This window comes from Aythya marila (assembly GCF_965140915.1).
Source record: "Aythya marila genome assembly, chromosome: 2".
Lineage (NCBI taxonomy): Eukaryota > Metazoa > Chordata > Aves > Anseriformes > Anatidae > Aythya > Aythya marila.
The window spans coordinates 4,448,303-4,475,111 of NC_139043.1; the positions used below are offsets into that span (position 1 = coordinate 4,448,303).

Consider the following 26,809-nt stretch of genomic DNA (forward strand, 5'->3'; position numbering starts at 1 on the left):
AACCAAGACTTACAAGAGATTTAATATGACACGTTATACCTCTGGCTGAGACATAGAGAAAAGCAGAATGCCATCACACATTCGGAAACTGAGTGAGCCAGGCAATGACTGACCTGTTCATTAGAAGAACAAATTTTATTTGCTTTTTATCTCTTCTTCTTTTATCTTTCAGTTAGACATCATGATGGTCTTCAGGGGAAATTTGCTACTTCACAGCTAGATATACAACAACAAAAATGCAGACGCTCTAGAAATTTTTCTGTCTAAATATCTGTGGATAGATATGGGTAAAATTTAGACTTTTTACTCTGACCTCTGGGCTTTCTAGCTGGTAGAGACAGTGATCTGCTAATGTTGAAAAAACAAGTCTATCTCCAGGGAAGAAGACTCATTCAAATACCTTGACATTCATGCCTCTTTTTCACATTAGCAGAATGCTATATACAAACTCATCTTTCTGTTAGTCTCTTTAAACAGATCGTCAGCTGCTCGACACATTTCCATCTAGCTCACCTCAAATCCCTCTGGAAATGGGAAGAAAACCAACATAAACATTTTAGGCCCCACATTGCAATCTGTATTCTAAGGAGTCACTGAAGAAGTGGAAATGAAAACCTTCCTCCCCTTGCTCTTTCAGACTCTTCTCCCACCCTCAGGTATGAATTCAGACATTGCTGTGTTTTTCACAGACTAAAGAAAAAACAAAGAGAAAAAAAAAAAACAAAAAAAAGTAAATGGAAAGGAAGGAAGACACCCCTTGGCATCTAGATTTTACATGAAAACTAGCTAGCATAACATCTCACTTCTTTCAGTTAGCTATAATTACACTAGCTGTAATTACCTGGACACAGCAAAGCAGAAAGGAAGGCAATTCCACGTTCCTATATTAACATTTCTTTTGTTTAATAGGACTTAGAAGCACACCTGAATGTCCTGAAGAGCAGAGTGAAAACACACTGGCCTGACAGTCCTCACTGTTCAGCACAGTTTAGCTTTTCTGACTCCTTTCCAAACTCTGATATTCCCAGCAAAGAAGTTAATCAGTGTGTCCATCTACAGATTACAACAGCCATTTGGAAAATAAATAAATAAATAAATAAATAAAAAGGCACAAACACTGGAAATGCAAGTTTATTCCCAAGCTTCTGAATATTTTACAATGCTGGAGAGCAAAAACAGTCAGACATGAGAAAATACTTAGCAGTGTTCCTAATGCTCCCCTAGCCCTTCTCCTGTTGGTCTCATTCTTTTTCTGTGCAAAACAAATTTACCACTTTTCTTTTTAATTTGCTTGCAACTTTGAGTCTTTTTGCTTTTAAAGAGAGAATATAAGAAGACTTTTTAGTCATGTGTTATAGTTTGACAATGCATTTGTTTTCCTACTTGCATCTCTACTGAATCAAAACAAGGAACAAAGCTTGAACGGAGCTGGATAGATTCCAGTTCCCATTGTGTAGAGATTGAATAACAGTTTCCAGAGGTCATCTATAGTGTCACTGAAGGGTACTACTGGTGTCCACTCCCCAGACATATTATGCTTGTATGTTCTTTAGTAAAAAGAGTGTAGATAGGGAACCTAAACAAGGTGATATTTGTGTTTGCTGTTTATCCATGTGAGGGCTATTTTGATCAGCCAGTCTGTCTTTAATATATCACTGCAATGCTTGTTCTGCAAGAGATAGCTGGTAGGCAAAATTTCTTTAGAAGTGGGTTCTCCTCCAGTTTGCCTAGAGTGAGCTGTAATCCTCTTTTTTATTATTTTTATTTTATTTTATTTATTGTTGTTAGTTTCTTTTTCTTAATCAGGCTTCTATACATGATTACTCCAGCTTCTGAGGCTGCCTTAGCACACAGATGTAGTCATTTTTACTCCAGAACTGGTTGGCACAGTCCATCTTGTCCTTCTCCAAACTGGTATAAGTCCGTATCTCTTACCATGCCACCTCCGACCGATTTCCGTTTGCACCTCAAAAGACAAAGAGAATGTTATTAACAAACACTGTTCAAGGAGGACGTTGGTGGGAAACAGGAAAGATACAAATGGTGGTTAGAGAAGCAGAAAATATTACCTTTTCCATTTCAGAACAAGCTAGCTCCTCTGGGCTCCCTTTCTATCTGATACAGAAAATTAGGATACTACAAAGAGTGGTTCAGCTGGCCTGCCCCAGACTGCTCAGATTGTGTTGACAAAAAGCCTAACGTGGCTAGCTCGGAGTTGGTCTCCTATGTTGAAAACAGTAAATAATTCCAACTCTAGCATTCAAGAATAAAGGACACATTCTGTCCTGTGTTTCTCCATAACAATTATGGGCCCAAAAATCAAAGGCTGTTATTAGAGGTGTCACACAGAAAGAAGGCAGGTAGGAAGGAAGGAAGGAAGGAACAAATGAACTTCTTTCTCCCATCAAAGTGATTATACTTTGGTCTACTCTCAAGCACTGAAAAATATTTTTTCCACCAATAGAATATTTTCTCAGCTTTTTTCAGTATCTTCCTTCTGAATGCCTTTTTTTTTTTTTTTTTTTTTTTTTTTTTTTTAATATCCCTTTGGAAATTTATTCTAGTGTTACCAACACTTCCTACACAATTAAGCATATTGTCTCCACATTGCTTGCTCTTCCCAATTGCTAAGAGATGTCTTCTTGTTCCCATCTGTTTCTAGAACAGTAAAATTTCCAGCAAGTTCCTTAATCTACACGTACCAATTTGTGGCTAAGAAATAATACTACTTTGATATTTAAGATGGCAAGAGGAAAAAGACACCAGTGATCATTTTCTTTCTGTTGTTGACAAGCATACATGCCATGCCTTGTCATGCTCACAGAAACACACACTGGGTCCAGACCAGCAACTAAGGCCTGCTTTAGCACCTGATTCTTATTAGAAATGTGCCTTCCCAGATGCTTAATAGGAAGGAAATACCTACACTGGAATGCTGTATGTCTGGGACGGCAATCTGGATGTAAAACAATTGAGACTATCATCAGAAGAGACTAGAGATTATTAACAGACTGGTGAAGAGGAGTAAACTTTAAATTGGAAAATGGAGATCTAGTCAATACAACCAATGGGATCTAAAAGCTGATCAGCTCTAACACAGATGATTGCAGTTTGTAATATGAATCTTTCTCTAAATTGCACTGACTGTGATGATTAGGAATAGGATTCACCTCCTAAACACACCTTTGACATCCTAGGGGGAATGTGTGTGGGAGCAAAAACAGTCTCACCCCTGTGGGGTGGCATACATGAATCAAACTCTCCTTTCCTAGGAGCAACAGGTAGAAAGTGTATGTAGAAGAGTGCTCCTGTAAGGGTAAATCATCAAGGCCCTTTTCCAAGGCAACAAGGGATAATGGGAAAGGGAGGAAGTATTGGGAAGTGATGGCCAGTCACACTAATTTATGAGAGCATGTGAGAATGTAGGAAAGTTTACTCCAGCAGAGTTATCTGATTGAAGATTTCTAAGCTGGGAAACAAACACAAAAAACAAGCCTCCCTGTCATGGTAGTTGGTGGGCTAACAAGCTACAGGTGCCACTTCTGGGAAGGATGAACCTTGCCCTGATAAGATGTGCACCAAGAGTGCCCAGACTGGAAGAGTGCAGAAAGTGCATAGTACTGCAAATCCATGATGGTTGTGTATGGGAAAAAGTGAGCAGGAGGAGTGAAGAATGGGGATAGGTAGAAAAGGGTAGGATAAGCGCTGGTTGCTTGTAGAACAGGGACAGCCAGTGTACGTGACAGGACAAGCCCAGTGCTTCTTAAATTTCCTCATTAAATGTTTTCTTAACTTTCACTTTGTTCATTTGCACTCTCTCCTGAGTGTATGTGTACTGCAAGTACTCTATGCCAGCTACAGGTAAGAAATGTGTGTGTGTGTCAGTGACAGTTTGTGCCAACTACTGGAGTCAGGCCAGGGGTGTAGGCCCTTCAGACTGTGGTGCCAGCTACTGGAGCAAATGGGGACCCAGCCTCATGTACTGGAGTGACTGGGGGTCTTCTTCTCCCTGCCACTGGGGCAGGAGCAGTGTGTGATCCCAAACCAGCTACTGGGGGGAACGGGGACTGCAGAGTCATTCACCAAAGCACTGAGGTGTATGTGGAGCTCTGCACCGGTGGAGCTGCGGGTCACAGTGCTGGCTGCTGGGCATCAGGGTATGGCTGAGCGTCTGTATCTTTCACAAATCTGGACTAGCCTGTGAGTAGCTGAGGCCTCAGGTCTATCCTAGAGTATCAGGCATGTGTGGGGTCAGTGCTGGTAAGAGGAAGGGAACTTACTAGCATGGGGTATATGAGGGGCAAGTGTGTGAGTACTGCATTGTTTGCAGTGAACTTTAAGCTGGACTAGCCAGTGAGCAGGCAGCCTGTGAAGCAGGTAAGGGGCCTGGGATCCATGCAGGGGTGCTGTGTGGACAGAGGGGATGCAATGGTACTTGAGGAACCCGTGAACTTCAAGCTGGACTATCTGGGAATAGGTGATCTGTATAGTGGGAAAGGAGGCTTGGGATCAGTGCAGGGATACTGGACAGACAGAAGTGCAGTATCTGCAAATAGTTGAGAGTGCTGAGTGTGTGCCTGAACTAGTGAAGTTCTGTCTCTACCAGCCCAAGAGGAGGAGGGGGACTCATCTGTCTATGTCTATGGTTTGAGTGAGTGCTGTGCGTCACTGCTACTGGAGGCAGCCCTTGGCTGGGGCAGTCTGTGAGACCGGTTGTGTCAGTGTCTGGTGTCTGTGTGTATCCGTGTGTCTCCAGGATATGTGCTCAGCTTTGCTCCGTGTTGGGCTTGCAAAGGGGAAAGCAGCAGCTGTGTCCTCCAGCCTGGGCAGAGATCCCAGGTCCCCAGGCACCAGGCTGGGCCCATCAGCCGTGCAGGAGCAGTGCTGGGCTGGAGCAGCTGGAGGAGAAGGCCTTACTCTTTACCTCACTTAACAGAAACCAGCAGACTTTTAGTGTAGTCTGAAACTGAATCTTATTCACAGTCTAAAATAGCCATCTCATCTGCCCTGTATTATGAAAAGAGGGGAAAATTCCAGGTTTTCAATTTCTTCTAAAATGTGGTAGATAAATGAATTATGTAGGCAACAGAATAGTTCAAAATTCATCCTTATTACAATGTCTAGACTATGTGAATGGAACTGGATACTAAACTAAGTGGGACAATACTTGTCCCATCAACAATAAAGTTCTGATTTAAATATTCTAAATGGAAAAAACATATTTATCAATGCAAGAAAATACTAGGGAGTTTCATGAGCATAATAAAATACTACAAAATAATATTTTGGTATGGGGCAATCTGTATAAATTTAACATTATTTACAATTTAGTCATTTAGAAACAGGAGGTCACGTTGCTTCACTTCAGAAGCTTGTACTATCAGGTCTGGACCTAGAATGGGTTTCCCAAGCCCCACTATAGTACAAAAGCATGCAGAAATGATAAAAAAAGGCTTGATGGAATAGCTCGTTTCTCCACTAGATGGCTTCATTCACATGAAGATAATTTAAATGAAATTCATCTTCACTGATTCCCATGTTAACAGTCAATCCTGCAAAACTGAAAGATTGGATTATCTACTTGCATGATACTAATTATTAACTCTATAAGCCTGTCAGTGAAATCAATATTGCAAAGAATTCCCTTACCTCTTGGTTCAGGAAACAGTAAAGAACTGCTACAATAAACCCCTGAGGAAACACACAAACAAACAAAAAACAACATTTAAGTGTTAGCACAGCTCGAAAAAGCCACTTACACTACCTGAATGATAATACTGTGTATGTGAATCAATTTAATCAGAGTATTTTTACAAATTTCTTATGCATCAGCAATAAAGCTAGTCAGATAATCAGCTAGCTAATGGCATTTCACCTGTCAGAAAGGCCATAGGAATTCACAAGAACAGGGGATAGGACAAACTCCAAGGTTATGTTTACAAAAGCATGTCCATTCCACAGCTATGAAGCTCATGCAGCTTTTAAGTCAAGTTTTATGCCATTATATCAGGTAAGATAAAATTCTGGCCTACTGAATACATTTTTTAAGTTTCTGAACTGAGACAAAGCCAAGAAAATCCTAGGAGGTCAATGGATCAATGTGGTCAGATACACGCTAAACACCCCATTTTTTTATTCCATTTACCTTCTTCTCACATTATTGGTTAACAATGAAGAACAGATCCAAGTATGGAGACTCAAGAGTACGTTGTATAGGGTGAATTGTATGGAACTGACACAGTGAGTTAACTGAAGTTAAAAACTGAACTGAAATGTCTGAAGTTAACCCAATGTCAAACGTACACATGAATATGAAAGACTTGGCATTGTATTGACAAAACCTGCAAACATATAGGCTAACCTACAGCCAGGTAGGATGTGGGTCACATCTTCAAATTTGTAACACAGCAAAGAACCATGAGGAAACATTATCTTCAGAATATAATTATTTTTTGTTTGCTGCTATTTGTCATATAGAAACTAGATTAAATGAGAAAATTTGCTATGAAGAAACTGAAGATTCCTCAGTGATTTTACCTGAAAAGATCCAATGCAGAGCTCTAAATAAAGCCGAACCCCCAGGCTGGTATATTCCGGAAGAAAATTGAAGACAATATAATGGGTTCCAAATAAAGGAATTAGAAGCAGAGTTGACCTTGAGAGGCGTCTAGCACGGGGCATGAGAAGAAGTAAGGTAATATTATTTTTCCAGAGTAAAGACCAATGCATGCAATACATAATAGTGATGAACAGAAGTTAATAATGGAATCTAAATGTCTAGGTGTGAAGTTCTTATCTCTTGGGATGACAGTTCTGGAAAGCATAATGAGAAAAATATCTGGAAAGAGTTTTCTCATGCTTATTACCTTATTGGCAATACTATGTTAATGACTTTTCTTATTGTATTTTGTAATCCATTTTTTCTGAATGTGTTTGTAGTTCAGAAAGACAAGCAGTAGAATATATTTTAACCTATCTGAGCCACTGAAGTAATATGCAGGCTCCTTGTATAGTCCACATCCAGAGAAAGACACCTCTAGAAAACAATTTACTCCTTTGACTAGTTTCCTTAGGAATGGGGTAACATTTGGAATTTCTAAAATGAAATGCCAGTGAAACTGAGTCTGGTTTTTGCACTGGATCTCTGCTTCTTTTTAGAAAAGGTGGTAGGAGCTTTTGTGACTTAAATCATTGATAAATTATTTTTTGTTTTTGTTCCATACACTACCTGTACTGAGATGAGTTATTGAAGTTGATTTGTCTAGGGTCTAGTTTTTTCAGCAAAATTCTGATGATGTTGATAAATAGGACAAAATTGACCTGTTTAAAATATTTTTTGGGAAAAAAAAGGTTACTTTCTCATATGAAACTTTTCAATGACAATCATTATTTGACTTCTATTATGTAATTTGTACCATTTCAATAAGACCTGTGTGTAAGATAATTAATATAATATAATCCCTGTTGGCAGCATTCAAGTCTCTCAATAGGTTGCATTCCTTCTTAAAGAAATAGATCAGGTGGAGAGCTTGAGAATTTAACTCCGTTAAGCAACCTATTTTTGTCAATATCTTGTGTGATTTTTTAAAATTTTTTTTGTAGCTCATATAATTTTAATTCTTCTCATTTGAGATTCCTATTGTATTTAATTTTGGCTTATATCTTTAGACACTTTTAGTAGAATTCACCTGGTTAAATATAGTTATCTACAATGACATGGCTGTATCGGAGCTTATCACCCTGTTCTCCCTTTGTAGTCCACTGAGAGTGAGCCAACCAATAGAGCCTCAGGTGGACTTGGGGATGAGTCATCTCCTCTGAACATCGACATCTATTGTCAGGTGAGTCAAAAGTGCCTATTTCTCTTTGTTAACTCTGAAAAAAGCTGAGGAGCATAAGCTCAGCTCCAAAGCTAGCTAGGGTCAATCCTAACCTGCAAAGACAATTTTCTCTAGTTGCATTTTGACACAGCTGTACTAAAGTCTATGGAGCTGCTTAGTGCTCCACAATCAAAGAGTTTCTCCACATGCATTTTGTGTCTATATACACCAGATTTTGTTTAGGTGAGGCTAAATGCTTAATTTTGCCTAAGAATGTATATATTTCACTAGAATGTCTCATTCTATCCATCAGTGATACATTAAGTACATTGCAGCATATCATCAGTATGATCCCCTGAATCCTCTTAACTCCAAAAGTGAATGTCAGGTGGGCACTAGTAAGCGGAAAACTAATAGAGGTGGAAGGAAATGCAATATTTTATTGAAACACAGTAAATTATGAACAGAATTCACCTTGAGATTCTCCATGCTTCTTGTTTACTTATATATGCCTTATTTGTATGCATCTGTCCTCCAATTAAATTAATCTTGCAATAGATGGTCTTAAGGCCATCCACTAGCTGCTATCTCACACATTCCTTGGGCTTAATGACATGTGGGAGTAATCATATGCCATAATCATTTAAGGCCTATCAGTTTATTCAATATACGTCAAGCTCAAGAACTATTATTATCACCTGTGAAAAGAACCTGTTGCTTTTGAAATCTTATATTGAAATTTATGCCTGATTCTAGACTTTTAGGTAAAAATTCTGTTATCCTATTCGATAAGAATGGTTTAACCCCTCATCTGCCATTAATTTCAATCAGACTGAAAATTCTATGAACACTTCAATTTCTTTGAACAGTGTTTGCTATGGGTGATAGGGAGAGGACAGTTCTCTGCCTCCTTTTGGCCTAAATTTTTTGTAGGTAAGTGATAAAATATTTTTACAGAACAAATTCTACCATTCCTCTTCCTTATTAAAAAAAAAAAAAAAAAAGTGTAGCAAACAGTATTTTTTTTTTTATTTGAAAGTCATTTTTTCTTATAACTATTGTTGGCAGAGTTAGAAGTACCTACCCCAACAGAACAGAAGTACTTACCCCAACAGAAATTATAATAGGTCCTTTGATTAGCCACCAGTAAGGAGAGCCCTGATTAATATCCCAGCATCTGAGAAAATAACAGAAAATTTAGAAGAGAGGTGTATGTAATCACTACAATCAAAACACCACACAGCAGTGCCAGTAAAATTCATAAGAGATGTATTTTTGTGGAAGTATCAGTATAGTGCAAGTGTATAGATATTTAAGTTCTGCTTTGTACAGGACATGCTTTTTGTAGATTATTCTGTCTTTTCAAAAGGATATAGAGCTTTCTCAAAATGTTAAGTGAGACATGGATGCAACAATTCCAACAAAAGATTTGAAAAGATGATGCCACGACTGATAGAAAGATACTAAGTGTCTTCAAAGACACTTATTTAAGACATGAAAAACATTTTGTCTGTGTAAAGTAATGAGCACTCCAGCCCTCAAAAATATCAAAAGGTATTTTGTATCACAAGCTCCCAAAGTTTTGCTTTCTCACTCTGTTTATCTGATTGGAGTCCCTTTTTCTTTTGCAGCTGAAATAAATATTTCAGCTTCCTGAGAAGCATGCCCTGCACAATTACAATAGTACTGCCATATTATGCTCTAGTGGACACTGTAAATCCCTATTCACTGTGTCTATACTGTAATGGAAATTCAAAACTCCACCTCAGGCACTTATCTAAATGGTAATGTAGGAAAAGGAAAGGTGTGTAATATACTGATATTATTTTCCCAATGTCATTGAAATGACATGAGCCTTCATCACTATCATTATTTTAAATATATAATTTATGTATGTAGAATAATGTAAGAAGTAGTGACTTACTCTGTGTCTTCAAAGTAGAATTTTGCTAATATCCATATAAGGGTGAAAAGTGTTGGAAAACCTGTCAGACAATTAAAAAAAAATTTTCATTGTCTAATTTCATCAGTTAATCCAAATCTCATCCACTTAAATTCTACTGTGATGATGAAGGTCACCTATTTTCAGAACAGGGATTACCCTTTGTGGTCTACTGATACCCATGATGAAATGAAACAAGCTGTGGCATTGACTATTTATTTGGTGATCATGCATTACTGTGGAGATATAAAGGGATACAGAAGCTAGTTGAAGCTTCGTACCTACATGAGTGCAGTCCACATGTGTGATATTACCTTAAGTTAGCACTTGAATGCAGATAGCACATTAAAACACATTTTTTTATTGTGTGCTTTTTGCATAACAGCATATTAGTGAGTATTTTTTATCAAATCCTCAAATAATAGCAATATGAGCAGTTTACAGACTGTGATTGTAATCCTAAACATTCCTAAAATGGTGCCCGAAATCTCCCTAAAACACAAAGAGCAATTCAGTCTTCTTAGTTGTAATGCTTACCTTAGCCGTAGTGTCAATATGCATGGACTGCCTTCCTGAACTGAACAAAAATTCCCCCTGGGCAAGTACGTTCACCTGCCATATATCCTCAGGGAGGAGTACTCTGATTTTTCCTTTACACAGCAGGTTTATATTGGCAGTCACTTGGTTTGGATCATCAAATGTACTTAGTTTTCTACATATTTCACAGGGACTTTAATGCTATGCTTTTAAACTCGATTGCTCTTCACTACTCCATGTGTAAAAATAAAAGCAAAATCAATGCTTTGCTTATTTATTTATTTATTTATTGATAGCTACTTCAGTTAGGCAAACTCAGTTCCATCCACACCTAGGATATTTTACAGGATAAAGCCTTTTGTAACATCTTGCCTTTATTCATTTCATGTAAAATCCTTACTTACCCCAGCCAAAGAGAACCAGCCACCAAAAATATCTTTTTCCATGAGAAAGGGATGAGAGTAGTAGACAGTTTAGGTAGAGAGCTTCTACCAGCAGCCACATGAAATTCGTCATCATGAAGTAGTGACAGAAAACAACTGAGATCTTGCATTCAGTCTGTAGATCAAGAAAGTCATAGTTTTGGCATTACATGTACATACATATTTTTGATTTGCAGATGTAGTAAGCATCTGTAATTCTGGCTGAGATCTAAAAAGAATAAGATCTCACAATTACAGGCATGTTTAAAGGGAGATCATAAAATGTAATGTGGCTTTCTGAATAATAAGACTTTAACCATCATAGTAGCTTGGAATCTCTGTATTTTGATTTGTATCTCTGCTAGGAATACAGCCTGGTCTCCCAAGTGTGCAATTTCTCCCATAAATGCACCACTTTCAGTGTAGTATATACAAGTATATATAGTGTGTTCTAGGACCCATCATATTTCACTTTCCCTCCTTATGCTCAGTTTTAAATTTTTGTGTGGCCATGAGAAATGCAGAAGAATCAGCTGATAAACTTCTGTCTGAAAACCTCTTTAATGCCAATATTTGTGGCTGAACCACAGCTAAGTTGATTGCCTAGTATCTTGCATATCCTGTGGTCTACAATTACGGAGCTTCTGGTCAGAACATGAAATCCAGAATTTCCAGAAGAAACATCTTTATAAAAAGATGTTACAAGATATTCAGAGATCTTTGGATTTAGGCTTTAGATCATAGAAGGGTAACAATATAATGATACTACTTTCTTTTTCGCTTATATATAGTCATGGTCTAAATAAGATTCAGACCATTGCATTAATTAGTGTTCATTACCACATCAGAAAAAAAAAAAGAAAAAAAAAAGTGGTAAAAAATACAAGGAATGATGAAAAGCAAACCCATATATAGATGGCATGTAAAAACATCCAGTACCAGAGTATCATGCCTTTTCATGTGCTTACAGTAGAGAAGCTGCAATGGTCAATGTCTTCTTCTTGGAAAAGGACAGAATCCTTAATGAAAATGGCAATAGCTTTTAAGATAAAAGTGAAAAAGAGCTGTATGTGGATATAATTCCTGGGACAGCGAAGCCTCCTGGAAGAAAAGAAGAAAGGTTCTGCTGAGGTAATTCACTGACTTGTGCTGTGTAGAAAGTAACTTTTAATTGACTGAGCTCTTTCTGCTAAACAGGCAGAGACAGAAACCTTCTTCATGTAAAGCAATTCACCCACAGTCTACATTTTAATCTCTTCTCTTGTTAGGTGGTGTTTCCTTTTTGGCCTGGTGTCGCTTCTGGTCTACCAGATTCCAAGAATCTCAGCTTTGTTATGCGTTCAGTGTTCCTGAGCTGAGATATCTTTTGGTTGGCATTATTTTGGGGCAAAAAGAAACTTCCATATGAAGAATTATTTCCATCGATATAATTTTGACTGTAGCTAAATCACTCCCAGGGAAAGAATGCAGAGATATTCTGGACTAACTAGAAAGTTTTCTCAATGTACAAGGTAATAATTAGCAAGATTTTTACACATCAAAATACTATGGTAGAGTTAAATTGCATTAAATGTCTGTGTAGGCTGCCTTATCCAGAATTAAGGAATACTTCCCTAGATTACCAAAGTTATTCTTATGAATTACATGAATAATTGCTTTAAAACAGTTTGGCACATTTTTAAATTTTTAGATTGAGATTTATTTTTTTCTTATTGTTATTATATACAGACTTTTGGAGGGAGTTATGCAACTTAAATTTTCATTTGGAGCTGAAGACTTTAGATAATTAGCAAAGAGCCCCATTAAAAACTGAATTTCCTCCAGATCCAGTAATCCCAGGGTCACCTAATCTGAAAGCTCAGTTAGAGTGTGCAGAGTTTTACTACTGAACTGAAATGCCAACCCCATTGTTGAACTGTAACTCTTTCCTCCATATTGCTAAGTTGTTTTCTGTCAATTGTTTCTTTCTTTCCCCTTATTTGAGTTGGTTTGTTTTCTCAAGGTCATAGTAGATGTCAATACACATAATCTGTTGACTTCCAGACATGAGTTAGGAAGCTGCAGAGGTCAAGAAACTTTCCCCAGAGAAAGCTGATTCTTACAGCATAATAATAATAATATATATTTTATTACTACTTTTCCATTTTGCGCAAATGCAAGAAATATAGATTAATAAAATAAATCTTACATTAGCAAACATCAAATTACATTAAATAAGAAAACAATCATTTTTACTCAAAATTTTCTACATTATACATGAGAGTGGCTAATAGATGGGCAATTCAAAGGGAAAGAGATCTTACCAAACGTGCCAAATTCAGTCCCTAACTTTCAAAGTATGTTTTTTGTTGTAAAGGTTTCAGGAGTCATATACATATAGCATATACAATGCCATAGGAGTGCTGACTCAGAATTGAGGTCTCATATTCTTCTTAATACAAAATTTACTGAGTCCGCATAAGGCAAGAATATACGGTTTTATAAAAAAATTCTCTTGACTCCAGCTAAAGCAAGCAAATATATGTATTGGTTATAAGGATCTGACTTGCTGACTTCTGCCAGCACACAGCCAAGGTTTATTTCACAGTTCTGATTCTTCTTATTTCTGTGTTTCTCTGATAATCTTTCATTTGTAGCCCTCAATTTAATATGATTAAACCAATACTGTCTGAAAGTTTTATTTTTATTCTTCTGAATTTCTGTCTCATCACTTTGTTATGTCTAATGTCTCATACAAACTAAGATATAAAGAACTTTTAAATGAATCAAGTTAGAAGATAACTTCACATACCTGAATGCAATAAGAACAGCCACAGCAATAATAAGTGAGGTGATAGATACACTGTATCCTACAGTATAGATGATCTTTATGGTAGAAAAGTAGGATTGCTATAAAAGAAGAGAATGATCCATCATAAATTGCAGCTAAATGGCATCTATTTAAATGATTTTGGCAGTTTTGCTTTATTTGATGCTTCCAATCTGTTCACACCCCTGAGTGCCTCTTTTGTTCCTTTTAATTCTGCAGCAAATTTCAACTGAAATTAATCATTAAAGCTTCTTTATGAAGACCCATTCTATGGGTACATGGATATTGCCCAGTTTGATAAAGAATCATTTATTTTTTAAGATGGTTTCAAGCTCATTCATAAAACCCTGAAAGACTACGTGAGTCTTCCAAGAAAACATTGTAAAAACTCACGCATTTTTTTAAGCATTTTATTTCATACTGTGTTTCTGCACAGCAGTAGTGGAAGGATAATCCTTCTGGCAGCTGGCTACATGATGAATACAGAGTGCTGTAAGCCTTTCCTTGTGCCTCTCCACTTTCTTTTTCTCTGTTTCCTTACCTAGAATTTTGCCATCTATAGTCTTTTCCATTTTAAAAAATTGTTATAGTTATTTTTATTTTTTTTTCCTGGGGTTGTATTATTTCCTCTTTCTGCTTGCTTCCATATTAAACTTTTACTTAAGAGTGTCAATCATAATCCATTTCTGTTTAAATGGAACCTCTGTCAGACATGATCTCTGAGTAGGGGTTATCTGAATTCAACTATCATGCATGGAAGCAGAAAACAAGATGAATAAGCTCTAGGCTGCAGATTTTTCCCTTTGAACTCATGTGGTGTGTCTCTTGATCCCCAGCTCAAAATTTGGATGTCCTACATAAGATCATTATAAGGCTGAAACTGGGTAGGATTTATTTCATTTATTTAAGGTACTTAACAGTTCGCTTTCTAAGTATAAGCAGCTGAGTCTATAGTAAAATGAGCAGTGTGAGACCATGGTCCCAGGACTGTGCTGCTTAGTTGTTAACACAGTTCCATTTCTTGAAAGCTCCATTTCTACTTAGGGAAACAAGCACATCCAGAAGGCAATTCATCTCTTAAAATGTTCACTTTCAATCAGCAAGAAAAATAATCTGTCACTATGTCTACCTTAGTAAGTGGTGCAAGGCAATAACTTTGGTTTAGTAGGATGAAACCTTTGGTGCTAAAGACCCAACATGCACGGTGTGTGCATTTCTGACTAGCCATGGTAGTCAGCTAAGTCCTCTAGGCTGGACTTTTACTATTGCTCAGAGCACACTATGTGCAACATGCATCTGTCTTCCAGTTTAGTGTCATTCATACAAAACCAGACCAGCCTTTCTGAGAACATGCCTCAGTATAAGTGAAAGTGCAAAAAGTGCCAGAGATTTCCTTGAAAAGCTCACACCTGATCATGACCAAAGCATTACTGTAGATCCACCGTGTAGTCATTAGGTTAGACTTGCACGGATTTATTTTATTTTATTTTATTGCATTGCATTGCGTTGCATTGCATTGCATTGCATTTATTTTAGATTGGTAAGGTTAAATGATGTGGAAAGTGCACAGTGGCCTTTTCTGTCTGGTGGATGAACTGTGAATTGTATTTGATTAGCCATGTATCTGACTGCACACAATTAAAACCAGAGCTCTGAGAAGGCCCTGAGAGCTACAAAGCTATCCAGTAAGTCTGGAAGGCACTGCTCCATAAGAAGTGTATCAAAGCTGTGCTGGGCCTGTCTTAGCTGGCAACTTCCACTTAGAAATAAAAGATGAAAAACATAGAAAGCAATATCAAACCCTGAAGTAGATTTACTGAAAGGTAAAATGTGAGTTACTGCTTTAAAAAAAAAAAAAAAGTTTTAGACTCATTTAGGATTGCTTTTACACCAGAAATGCAGGGAAGCCCTAAAAGAAAGAAAGAGAAGAATTGCGTTTCAGTGGAATTGTTATTCATGCAAAGCAGCAGGTACTGTCCCTCAGAGGCTGGAAAGGAAGTTTGAGTTAAACAGCATGACAGCAATCAGTACAGAAAGTAATGGGAAGACAAGAGAAATCTCTCTGTAAGCACATAAAGTAAGCTTCCTCCCACAAGTTGAATGGATTTCAACAACTACAGTATACATGTTGGTGGACAAAATAAATAAATAGTATTCACATTACTTGTGAAGCTAAAGGCAAAAGTGCTGTTTAGCTGGTACAAAGAGTGGGCAGAGGTCAAGAATTAGACAAGACAATTGGTTTTTAAGCATGTAATGTGATTCCTACCTCCTATCAGTTTTAACCTGGTGGAGATTTAATATGATTCTTTCCACTTATTCTTCATTTTCTCTGCTGCAGCTAAAGCCTGGTCACAACAGAGGCTTTATATAATTCTAATATTTTTGAGGAATGTGTTATTTTTCACTAAATGATGTATCTTGCAGTATTTTAGCTGGCTTCTTTCCTCTGAAGAAATATATTCAATATTTTTGCATCTTTATTAGATCAAGAATTGTTTTTTTTGTTTTGTTTTGTTTTATTTTTCCTATACAGATAAATTCTAAATATTACTGAGTGTGCAAATCTAGCAAATCTAGCTGAAGCAATATATATACATATATGAAGCAAAAATACAGATAAAGAATTTAAAATATTCTTTGTTTTTATTTCCTTGTTTTTATTTCCTTGTTGAATTAGATACTTTGTGTTAGTCAGGATGAGAACTCATACACCCCTCTTGTCCTCACATATTGCTGAGTTTGGAATAGTGGTGTTATAACAGCACATTTGCTGTACAGATGCTGTGATACCACAAAATCGTCTTGCTGATTGGTCTTATTGAAATGTCTTAATCCGTATTTTATGAATATTTTGGGAGATAGCCTTAACTGTTATATCTGTAAGCAAGTGCAACAGAGCTGCATGATTTCATGGAATTTGAAGACGACTTTATTTTCATTGCAATCTTATACCTGAAAAATAAAATGTCATCAGCAGTTCTCCAAAATATTTGATCAGAGTAAAATTTGAATCACATTCCATACTTGGTAAGAAATTTTAACTTCAGCTGAGTTTTCTTCCCAAGTGGTCTTCAGGAATAGAAAGGAATCCTGTAACGTCAGCATATCACTCACATATGTTTAGTTAGTTAAACTTACTTCTTCAAGGGGAATCTCATCTTCAACAGGACAAGCAATATGATAGGAAGGGAATGGGTCTGACCAGCCTTTCTTTGTGCAGTTTCTTCTTACTATCCCAGCTGAAACAGAAACACTTTTTACCAATGAAAAGCTGCATAATGCAGGAAAAAAAAAAAAAAAAAAAAAAAAAAAAGCCTAGTATGGAGGTTATACTAGGAGAAGAGGACCGCCTCCCTCAGAGCTGACAGGAAACTTTGAGTGTGTACGTCCAGTTAGTCAGGTACAAAACTTCTAACTTGTTTCTGACAATAAACAGCAGGAAGAAGTGAGAGAACCAAGGACACAGAGGTAGAGGTGAAGGAGCAAGGATGAAATCATATTAGGGGCAAGGAACCCTATTTAAGAATGGGAAGCACTGCCCCATAAGATTCATTCAGAGCTAACCCCTCTAATGTACCACTTCTCACTGTCATTTTTCTTGGGGCTTACTCTGATCTCCAAAGAAAGACACTGGAACAAGTAGTTTGTTCTCTAAGGACAGTAGATTTCCATAGAAAGATTTATGAGTCAGATGAAGGATAAGTAAGAGAATCCCAGAACAGGAAATGAAGGTACACAGATGAAAAGGATTTTCCTTATCCTTCATTTATAGCTAGCATGTGCTGGGTGAGGCAGAGGTTGGGATTTTCAGTTTCTTTTCCTTGTGAAACTGCCAAATGTAGATCTCTCTTGGAAGATAATTTCCTCCTTATGGGCTTGCAGTTTGTTCCTGGCCACATTTACCCAGAGAGTAAACAGTCACAAAGGCATTACTTTGCACAGTCTTGCATTTGACCAAACACATATGCTACTTTAATGACAAGATTCTGCTTTGTATGTCCAACCTTGGTCTTAAAGAACAATCACGTTATTCATTCCTCGGTCTTTGATTTCATCCCACACTAATCAAAGCATAAACCTCATAAAGACCCATGCTTAAGTTCTGACCTAAATGACCCCTCTGCAAGCTCTGTAGAAAACTTACCAAGCAAGCTGATATTGAAGCTCATAGAAACCAATGGAAATCACTCCATTGATTTCAGTGTTCTTTGGCTTGGGTTCTCATCACAGTCTATGGGATTATATCCAGTTATACATAGTGCATGAGATGTGAGATGGAATGCAAAGTATCCTCAGATCTTACTGCATGCTGTGCAGTAAGGCTTTGGGCAGGAACTTGGAGTAGTCTGTCTTTACTATTCGTTATTAGAAAACCTTGTGCCAGGTATGCAGCATAATAATAGGAGTACAATCAAAAGAGTACATCACCTGTCTCCTTCATGAAGTGAAAGAGGATCTTTGGGCACGGTAAGGCAAGAGTCTCTCCAGGATCTGCCTCTGGCCAGCACAATAATTTGTCCCAGGTTCTCTTGCAACCTCAGATAAAAAGTGAAATATATTTTTGAACTTAATTATATCTGAGCAAAATCAAAGATATTTTTTTCTGACTTTGATCCTCTGCCCCTTGCATTTCTTATAAAAATACATGTAGTTAATCCTCAAATTTTATTTTATAGTGAAAGATAAACACCTCCAGATGACTACTTACTCTACTTTAGTTAGACACTTTTTTCAGACGCAATGCAACAAATGACAGTGTGCTGTGGAAATGGGAGGAAGCGTGCTGCTGGAACACAGAGCTGGTTATGGTTCATGTTAAGTGGCTACCATGTTGGTAAAGGTCAACACATCTCCACTAAAAAGTATGATGTCATGATAGCACCCAGTCAGAATCACAGAATGGTTTGGGTTGGAAAGCACTTCAAAGCCCATCTAATTCAACCCCCCTGCCATGGGCAGGGACCCCTCCCACCAGCCCAGGCTGCCCCCAGCCCCATCCAGCCTGGCCTTGGGCACTGCCAGGGATGGGGCAGCCACAGCTCCTCTGGGCAGTCTGGGACAGGGCCTCACCATCCTCTGAGTGAAGTATTTCCTCCTAGCATCTAATCTAAATCTACGCTGTTTTAGTTTAAAGACATTACCCCTTGTCCTATCCCCACACCCCCTGACCAAGAGTCCCTCCCCAGCTCTCCTGCAGCTCCCTTTAGGCCCTGGCAGGCCGCTGTGAGGTCTCCCCGGAGCCTTCTCCTCTCCAGGCTGAACAACCCCAACTCCCTCAGTCTGGCTCCACAGCAGAGGTGCTCCAGCCTCTGAGTGTCTCATGGCCTCCTCTGGATTCACTCCAACTCTTTCTTGTGCTGGGGCCCAGAGCTGAGCACAGGGCTCCAGGTGGGGTCTCACAAAAGCAGAGGGGGACAGTCCCCTCCCTCGCCCTGCTGCCCACCCTGCTGTTGGTGCAGCCCAGGACACAGTTGGCTTTCCAGGCTGCCGGTGCATGTTGCTAGCTCATGTCGAGCTTCTTATCCACCAGCACCGCCAGGTCCTTCTCCTCAGACCTGCTCCCCGCCCAGTCTGTGTTTATGCTTGGGATTGACCTGGCCCTGATGTAGGACCTTGCACTTGGCCTTGCTGAACCTCATGAGGTTCACACAAGCCCACCTCTCAGGCCTGCCCAGGTCCCTCTAGGGACATTTCTTCCCTTCCACACCACATAGCTTGGTGTTGTCAGCAAACATGCTAAAGGTGCACATGGTCCCACTGCCTATGTCACTGACAAAGGTGTTCAGCAGGGGAGGAAATAGGACAAAGACATAAGTTATATAGACTGTCCACATTTGAACGTGAAAAAAAAATGTTGAAAAAAAGAGAATTGAAGGTATGAGAGTAGGTGGAAAAGAGCTGAGCAGAGCCCAGGAATGTTGAACAATGAGTAAAATGTTAAAACATGCGTTGGCAGCATGGCTGTATCCTGATTTTGGCAGGGTGTTGCTTCTCTGTCACTCATTTCATCTACCACTCATGGATACCTGTTGTTGCATTCCCATGCTTTTCTGACTCCTCCAGACATTCAGCCTCCTTTTTCTTCAGCTCTGTTATAAAATCACATTCTGGATGGACATTCCCAGCAACCTACAGGGAGAGGAGTTTCAGCTAATTAGGAAGAAGGTTTAGGGAAGGATCTCACAAGCATCCATGAAATCCAGCCCTACACATGCAGCTAACAAGCTGTGTTAAGGACACAGAGCATTGTCTCAGTGCTTAGCATCCAAAGAGATAAAGCTCTGCCTGCTGGCAGACAATGTCTCTGTACAAACCATGATGCTCACAGCAGGTGAACCCAGCAGAGCCCTGTCAAAGGCAGCTGAGCTGTGCTACAGTCCATCAGAGCAAATACTTAGGCAGCATAGCTGTCACGGGATGATAGCTACAGCCCAGCTCTGCCCTGGGAAGTTTATGAGATTTCACTGGTTATATTCATACTGAAGGAAATCCTTGCTAAGGCCCAGGTATGAGTGCAGGACTTAACTTGCACCCTGACTTCAGACCCTGCCAAATCTGGATCCAAGAAACTAGAGTGGTCTTGAACAGATTCCTTTTCTTGATAGTGAAGGGCATACTGCAGAGCCCACCTGCTTCTGGGCATAGACATGTCCCTGCCACCCTCCAAAGAAACATTTTGAAACTACATATGATTTTTGTAAAATTGTCTTCTGAATGAGCTCTTTGTTCTAAAAGGAGAGAATCTGATCTCTCCTTTCTGCCATCTGCCTTTCTTTACACTGGGTGGGAGACAAAACCTTTGAAATAAAATTCTGCACCAAAGCATTTGTTGTTGATTTGGTGTGATGGTGTAGATGAAAAAAATGACATCTAGAGTTTTAACATCAGGGAATGCTGCATCCCTTTGGTTGTTTTTGTCTTTATTAGACGTGTGCCTACATGGACACCATAAAAGAATTTGAAGGGATCCAGAGTAATCTTGGCCACCAAAAGACACTGTTTGCAGCAGGTTGTTACAAAACACAGTCACTGTGGGTGTCCTGACCGTAGGTGCCAGTGTGCTCTGTAGGTGTGGATATAGATATAAACACACAGATACACACAACAAAAAATAAACTCAGGATGAGAGTTGTATGGTGAACAGGTGGCTGGCATATGGCTCAGCTTTGTTTTATCCAGGGAAGATTAATATTCAGGGAATTTGGGAAATAAATAGCTCACTTTCAGGTCATTCAGAGGGCAGGTCCTATCAGTTGCAATAAGCATTGCTTCCCCTCCATGCTAATATCCTTATCGCAAGTGGATCTACAGAACGTTTGAACTGCGTATTGGCTGAAAACTCAAGGCTCTCAGCCTGCTTGTATGGACAATATTGGATACATTGCAGAGCCTTTGGTCTCCTGGGTTTTGGACCCAGGCGGTTGGAAATGGCATGTATCCACATCTGTGCACTTCAAGAAGTTGTTTTCCTTCCCATTTATTGCACTTTTAGGAGGTTGTTGTTTTCCTGCCAAACTAGCAGACAGCAGTGCCATGGATCAGTTCAAGGCAGCAGTGAAAACTCAGGCTCGATACTCAAGCTTGGCGTATGAGAGAAGGGTAACTATGAGTGAACAGGACAGAGGCCAGCTCTTGGCTTAGCGCTGGCAGGTGGACATCTGATGTGTGGGTTGTTCACTGATACCAGCCATCATCAGTAAAAACAGATACTCCAGGGAACCCCTCCTCTCCACACTATTAAGAAATGCAATGGTGGGCAGCATGACAGAAAACTGTGGTCTGTCTTGAACACCTCTGCTCATCCGATAGCTCTTCTCATGCTAACATGTATTTTATTCTTCCTTATATTCACCCTGGACAGTGAAAGTCATCTATGCTGAAAAGCTCACTACATGTCACATACAGCAGCTATTACAGAAGTAGCTTTATTAGTCATTAGTAAAAACAGTCATCCCATCTTACTGAAAAAACCTTTCACGGCATTCTCTTGGACTGGTGAACTGCCCAGAAAAATCTCAGCACACAATAAATGTACTTGTTTGTACAGTCCTAAATTATTTCTCCTGGCAAATAAAATGACTAGATCTTGCCTGTGAAAACTGTCTTAGCTCACTGAAATGTTCATGGTGAGAACAACGAAAGTTTGGCTTATTCACCAGTCCTGAAAATCTGTTTTTTCTTTCTGTCTCCAGACTCGTGAGAACACATTACCGCATGCTTCTGAAATAAAAAGGTGAGGTTGATCAAGTGCCAGCTGTTTAAATTATTACCTCTTCATCCAAGAAGTCTTGATCTTAAGCAATGCTTTCACAGTTTATACTCAAGTCAAAGGTAACTACTGCTTAAACAAACACTGAGTACAAGATCTATGACAGAAATAAAATAAACTGAAAATATTTATCCCACTCCTGGGCTGTGTTCTAGGTATATTCGTACCCTTAGAACATTGGACTACCACTATAGTTTTAAACAGCTCTGAATACTAATCTGAAACAAGGTATAGAATTAGTTTCCAAACCAAAACATCTATAGACTTACTTGCTTAATCCCTTTTTATACCTTTTACCCTTCTTACCATCTCTGGAAGCATTAAATCATGGGGTAGAGGTGTGAGCCATTCTTTCAGACAAGAATAAATGTGCATATATGTGATTCATCTCCCTTTGGTTTCTATACCTACAGAGACATCATTATCTCATCCAGCCATTTTTGGTTCCTTTCATGAAAATATACAAGAGATGACAGCATTTTTGTGCATAGATAACTGAATTACCTTATACATTTACTTTTGGATGAAATGAGCTATGGTTTAGTCTCAGATCAATAGGATTCCCCTGACTATTAAATTCACTGTTACTTACTAACTTTGGGCTTCAGCACTGAGTCAGATGAACCCCAATTACCACAGCTACTGGCATTATGCAGACTCATGCATGGATCATCACCGCAGAGCTATTTTGCTTGGTAGCTCAGATGATAATAAGCCATGTTATTGGTTTCTAGGATCCCCAAAGAAATGAAACTCCCTAAAGTTATTTAGTTTGCCATTTTGCTGGTTCACTTGTTTCAGGATTGTTTCTACAGAAGCTCCCTCTGTAGATCACAGATCACATAATCTAAGAATCACAGACTGCTTAAGTCTGGCAGGAACCTCTGGAGATCATCTAGTGCAACCCCCTGTACAACATACGGCCTACGTAGAGAAGTTTTCTCAGGGTTGCATCCAGCTGAGTTTTAAGTATCCCCAAGGATGAGGACTCCACAGCCTCTCTGGGTAGCTTTTTCCAGTGTTGTACACTGTCACCGTAAAAAGAGGCTGCTAGTATTTAAATTGAAATTTTGCTATGTCAGTTTGTACTGACTGCTTTTTGCCCTTTAACTTTATAGCATTGCCAGAGGGCCATTCAGATTACTTAGGAGCTGAGTTGTCCTCAGGAGAGATGCCTCTCTCAATCGACTGGGCATAGCTTTGAATAACTGCAATCTAATTTTAGGCTCTTCAACAAAATGTTTACCATTATAGTATGTGAGTATGGATTCTCTCACCACAGGTAGCCTCTTGTTTAGGGTAGGTGAGACAACACAGGAATCCAAACTTGGCTTGTTTCTTTTTCTGAATTCTCTAAATTAGTAGAGGAAACGTGAAATAGAGGTTCTAGAAAATTTCATGGTTATTTACATGTGTCAATAATGATCACTTGACAGATGTCAAGTGATACTTCTCTGATAGACTTTAATAGGTATTTGCTTTAATAGAAGCATGCTGGTTTTGAAGACACTGCTGAATTAAGGAACATGCTCAGGAGATAATAATTTCTGATGTGGGAAGAGGAAGATGGAGATTTTAAATCAAATAATCCCTCATCGTGTGATGTCTTTTCTGAGTCAGTGACCTCCAAACACCTCTTCTATCCATTTGCAATCTGGAATCTATAACCCAGATTCTTCTCTGTAAAGTGATTAGCTGCAAGCATTTCACAAAGCTGAAATGCTTTTAAAACTGTGCTGCCACATGATGAATTGCTCACTTTTTAAAGATTCTAAAAGGTTAAAATATTAATCTAGAAAGAATTTGCAAATCCCAATGAAACTTGAATAATTTCCATTTCCCGTTTCTCAGGAGAATAAGTATCCCAGTAAGGCTTGGTTAGGGAGAAGATTCATAGTCATGCAGTGTGAAACCATACTGTATCTGAACATGCAACTTTCAAGTAAAAAATGGGATGTGCCTGATGAATTTTGGTAACTGTTAGCAGAACTTGGAAGAGAAGAAAACAGAAGGAGAACAGATGGATGGCAGTTTTGGGATGTACAACCCCAAGTTCATGACAGTCTAAAGACATCAACTTTGTAGCTAGTCTTTTAGAAGACTTTTTTTTTTTTTTTTGTCCCCACAATAACTACTGTTTGGCATTACTGATGGGCAATCTTGGGACCTCTTAAAGGACCATGATTTTCCAACTGCTTTACATTCCCAGAATGTGTCCTTCAAGACACAGCCTATTGGATAGCAAACTAATTGGATGCAAGGCACCTCTTAAGGAGGTGTTGAAAAGTCAGCTGCATCTTCAAGTTTCCACTGGCCTGAGACAGAATAAAGGAATAATGACTTAATGCCAAAGCTAAGCTGATGTCAGTGCCTTTAGTCACCCTGCCCAGCCTGCCATGGGGACTCCCACATAGGCCCAAGACCCCTTTTCAGCTAAGCCCCTGCCCCAGTGATGCTACAGAATGATGGTCACAAGGTCTACCACAGGCCTGCTCTGCCAAGCTGTGGGCTGCACTGATGTCTCAGCCTGACCTTGGTCCAGTACTGTTCCCATTGCCCAGTAAACCTGGGCCATGTTTGACCCTGATTCCCTCACTGATCCTCATCCTGACCACCCACAGACTGCCCTGCTTCCTTGCTGGAGGTGGTGGGTTGAGTTTTGTCTGGCAAGATCCACCTCTGTGTGCCAGCTTATAACTTACAGTATAAATAGAGCTCTGTAGTGGGTTTACGTGGCAAGGTTTTGGTAGCAGGGAGCCATAGGGGTGGTTTCTGTGAGAAAGATCTAGAAGCTGCCCCATGTTTGGGAAGGGCCCCATTGTTTTCCAGATCCGAGCCAATAAGTGATGTTGTTTTGCGCCTCTGTGAGAGCATATTTAAGACAGGGAAAAAACGCTGCGCCACACAGCAGCCGGGAGAGTCAAGGGAGTGAGAGAACAGCCTTCGAGCGGAAAAAATATAAGTGCTTTTCTTGTGCTCACGTTCATATGCTAATGAAATGGGTATTTCCCCAAATCCTTTTTGAAGGGCAAAAATTAAAGGAATTGTGTAACAAGAGTCAAACTCTTTTTCTGACAGTATCATAGATAATATTTCAGGTTGCCCTCCTGAATAACTGTATCCAAAATTCTCCCTACCGATGGGGAAGACTGAAACTGCAAATGAAGTAAACGCTGATAGGTTCCAAATAGAAGATGATTTTGTAGTTGCTGCATCCCTTAGTTACAGTATTAATGAAGTTGTGGGTAAGCATAACCTCTGAAAATCAAGCAAATCTTTGCCCTTGTCATAAGGCCCCAGCTGAAAGTGCTATTAGTGCAATAAAAACAAAAACACAAACTGTACCAGATCATGCTCTAAAGAGGGGCATGAAATGCACAGATAGGAAAGAAATTTTTTTTTCCTGTTATTCTAGTTGTGTTTTTTTTTTTTTTCATAGCGTCATGCAAAATTTACTGCTCTGATGTTACTTCTCTGTTTTCTGTCGTATATATCAGAATGGCTCAATATTTGCATTCTTTTCACATTATAGTAAGCACCACACAAGTGATGACAGTAAAAAAAACCCCTAAGTTTATAGAAGGTGAGAGTCAGCCTCTTAAATATTTAAAACCTCTCCAAAAGTTGACTTCATCTCTTCCAAGGAAAGTATGCCATTAAGTTATACTAACAATGAAAAGAGATGTCTGCTTTTCCACCATTTGCTAGGCAAAATAACAATTGTTACTGTAAGATATGCAAATACACAATAGGAGATTTAGTTTATACATTTCTGCGTAAACGTGTGGTTTTTGTTCGGTGCATAATTCCATCATAATTCCATCATAACCAGCACAACTATGTAGAAGAAGATGCTATTTCTCTAGCATAAATGGAACAGGTCCTTACAGAGACCTTCAGTGATATTATTGCCTATTAGCACTGGATCCTGATATTCCTTTTATAAGCATTTGTACTCCTCACACCACAGGGAAGCAGAGTTTGTCACACAGGTGATGCAAAGAAAACCATACCCTTGCATGACCAAAAAGTATTTTCAGTCATTTCACAGTGCTTTGTTTTTCTTGATCCATAAAAAACAGGCTGCTGTGCCATCCCTTGCAAAATGCTTAATCAGAGAACAGATGCTCTGGGTTATGATTCCCAGGAAAGAGGGAAGGATACAGCAGAAGTATAACAAAAGGAAAATGCTGAAAACATCATTAGTCTCAAAAGCAAAGCAAATATCCTTCCTCCACTTTTGACATACCTTTCCTGATATTTGTGTGATCCTGAATGCTGTTTTTCTAATCATTGCCAGAAGCTAAATATCAGCAAGACCTCTAGGCTATTTAATGGCACCAGACATTTCTAAATCTGCCATAAGTAACCGTGCTGATTCAACTCATTTCTTACCTGTAGTATCTCAGCTGCTCACATTAGATAATGTGCCACCAAAAAGGCAGATGAAATGATAACTAATAAGACTGCATATTCTGAAATTTAAGAAAACTGTCAAGACTCAGCTGCTCTGATGTAACAGCTCTACTCCAGTTTCGTCTGCTTAGTTGCTGTCTTTTATAGCCTACACACACACACACAAACAGGGCTTTTGCAGATTATGTTGTTTCTCCTTAGCCAGCATGTGGTAAGAAAGCAGCGAAGTGCACTGATACACAGATCCTACAAATTGTGTCCCTTCTGCCACTGTTCACACTTCTTGTAGCATCTTGCCTCGTTTAATTGGAATCCAAAGCAAATAAAGAGAAAAGCACCCATTCAAAGAAATAAAGCTCTATCCAACCATCTGCTCCAAGTAGAAAACAAACAATTATTGAAAAACAATGATGTAAAAGCTAATTTCATGCAATTACTCACAAGCACTGCAAGAGTCAAGGTATACAGGACACAGTGGTATAACATGCCAGAGTACATGTTCCAAAGAAAGAGTTAGAATTCACTTCTTTAGCCTTCCTTAGCATCTTTCACCTTCTTTTTCACTTCCCTTTCTCCCATCAGTTGCTGATC

The 26,809-nt window shown here is 38.9% G+C and overlaps 1 protein-coding gene across 2 annotated transcripts; it reads right to left on the minus strand.

Moving 5' to 3' along the window:
* Positions 1–1,843: 1,843 nt before the first annotated feature.
* On the minus strand, positions 1,844–26,704 carry GHRHR (growth hormone releasing hormone receptor; the record flags this gene model as incomplete). 2 transcript variants are annotated; one of them, XM_082755142.1, is made up of 13 exons in its annotated part: positions 1,844–1,966; positions 5,650–5,691; positions 6,538–6,667; positions 7,229–7,320; positions 8,928–8,997; positions 9,745–9,805; positions 10,704–10,857; positions 11,690–11,822; positions 13,513–13,610; positions 16,672–16,772; positions 17,962–18,069; positions 19,560–19,662; positions 26,660–26,704. In XM_082755142.1, 13 exons carry the CDS (start codon positions 26,702–26,704, stop codon positions 1,844–1,846), a joined length of 1,260 nt encoding a protein of 419 aa, XP_082611268.1. The 2 variants fall into 2 exon arrangements, with proteins under 2 accessions (XP_082611268.1, XP_082611269.1); XM_082755143.1 differs by lacking the exon at positions 17,962–18,069.
* Between the last annotated feature and the right edge of the window lie 105 nt (positions 26,705–26,809).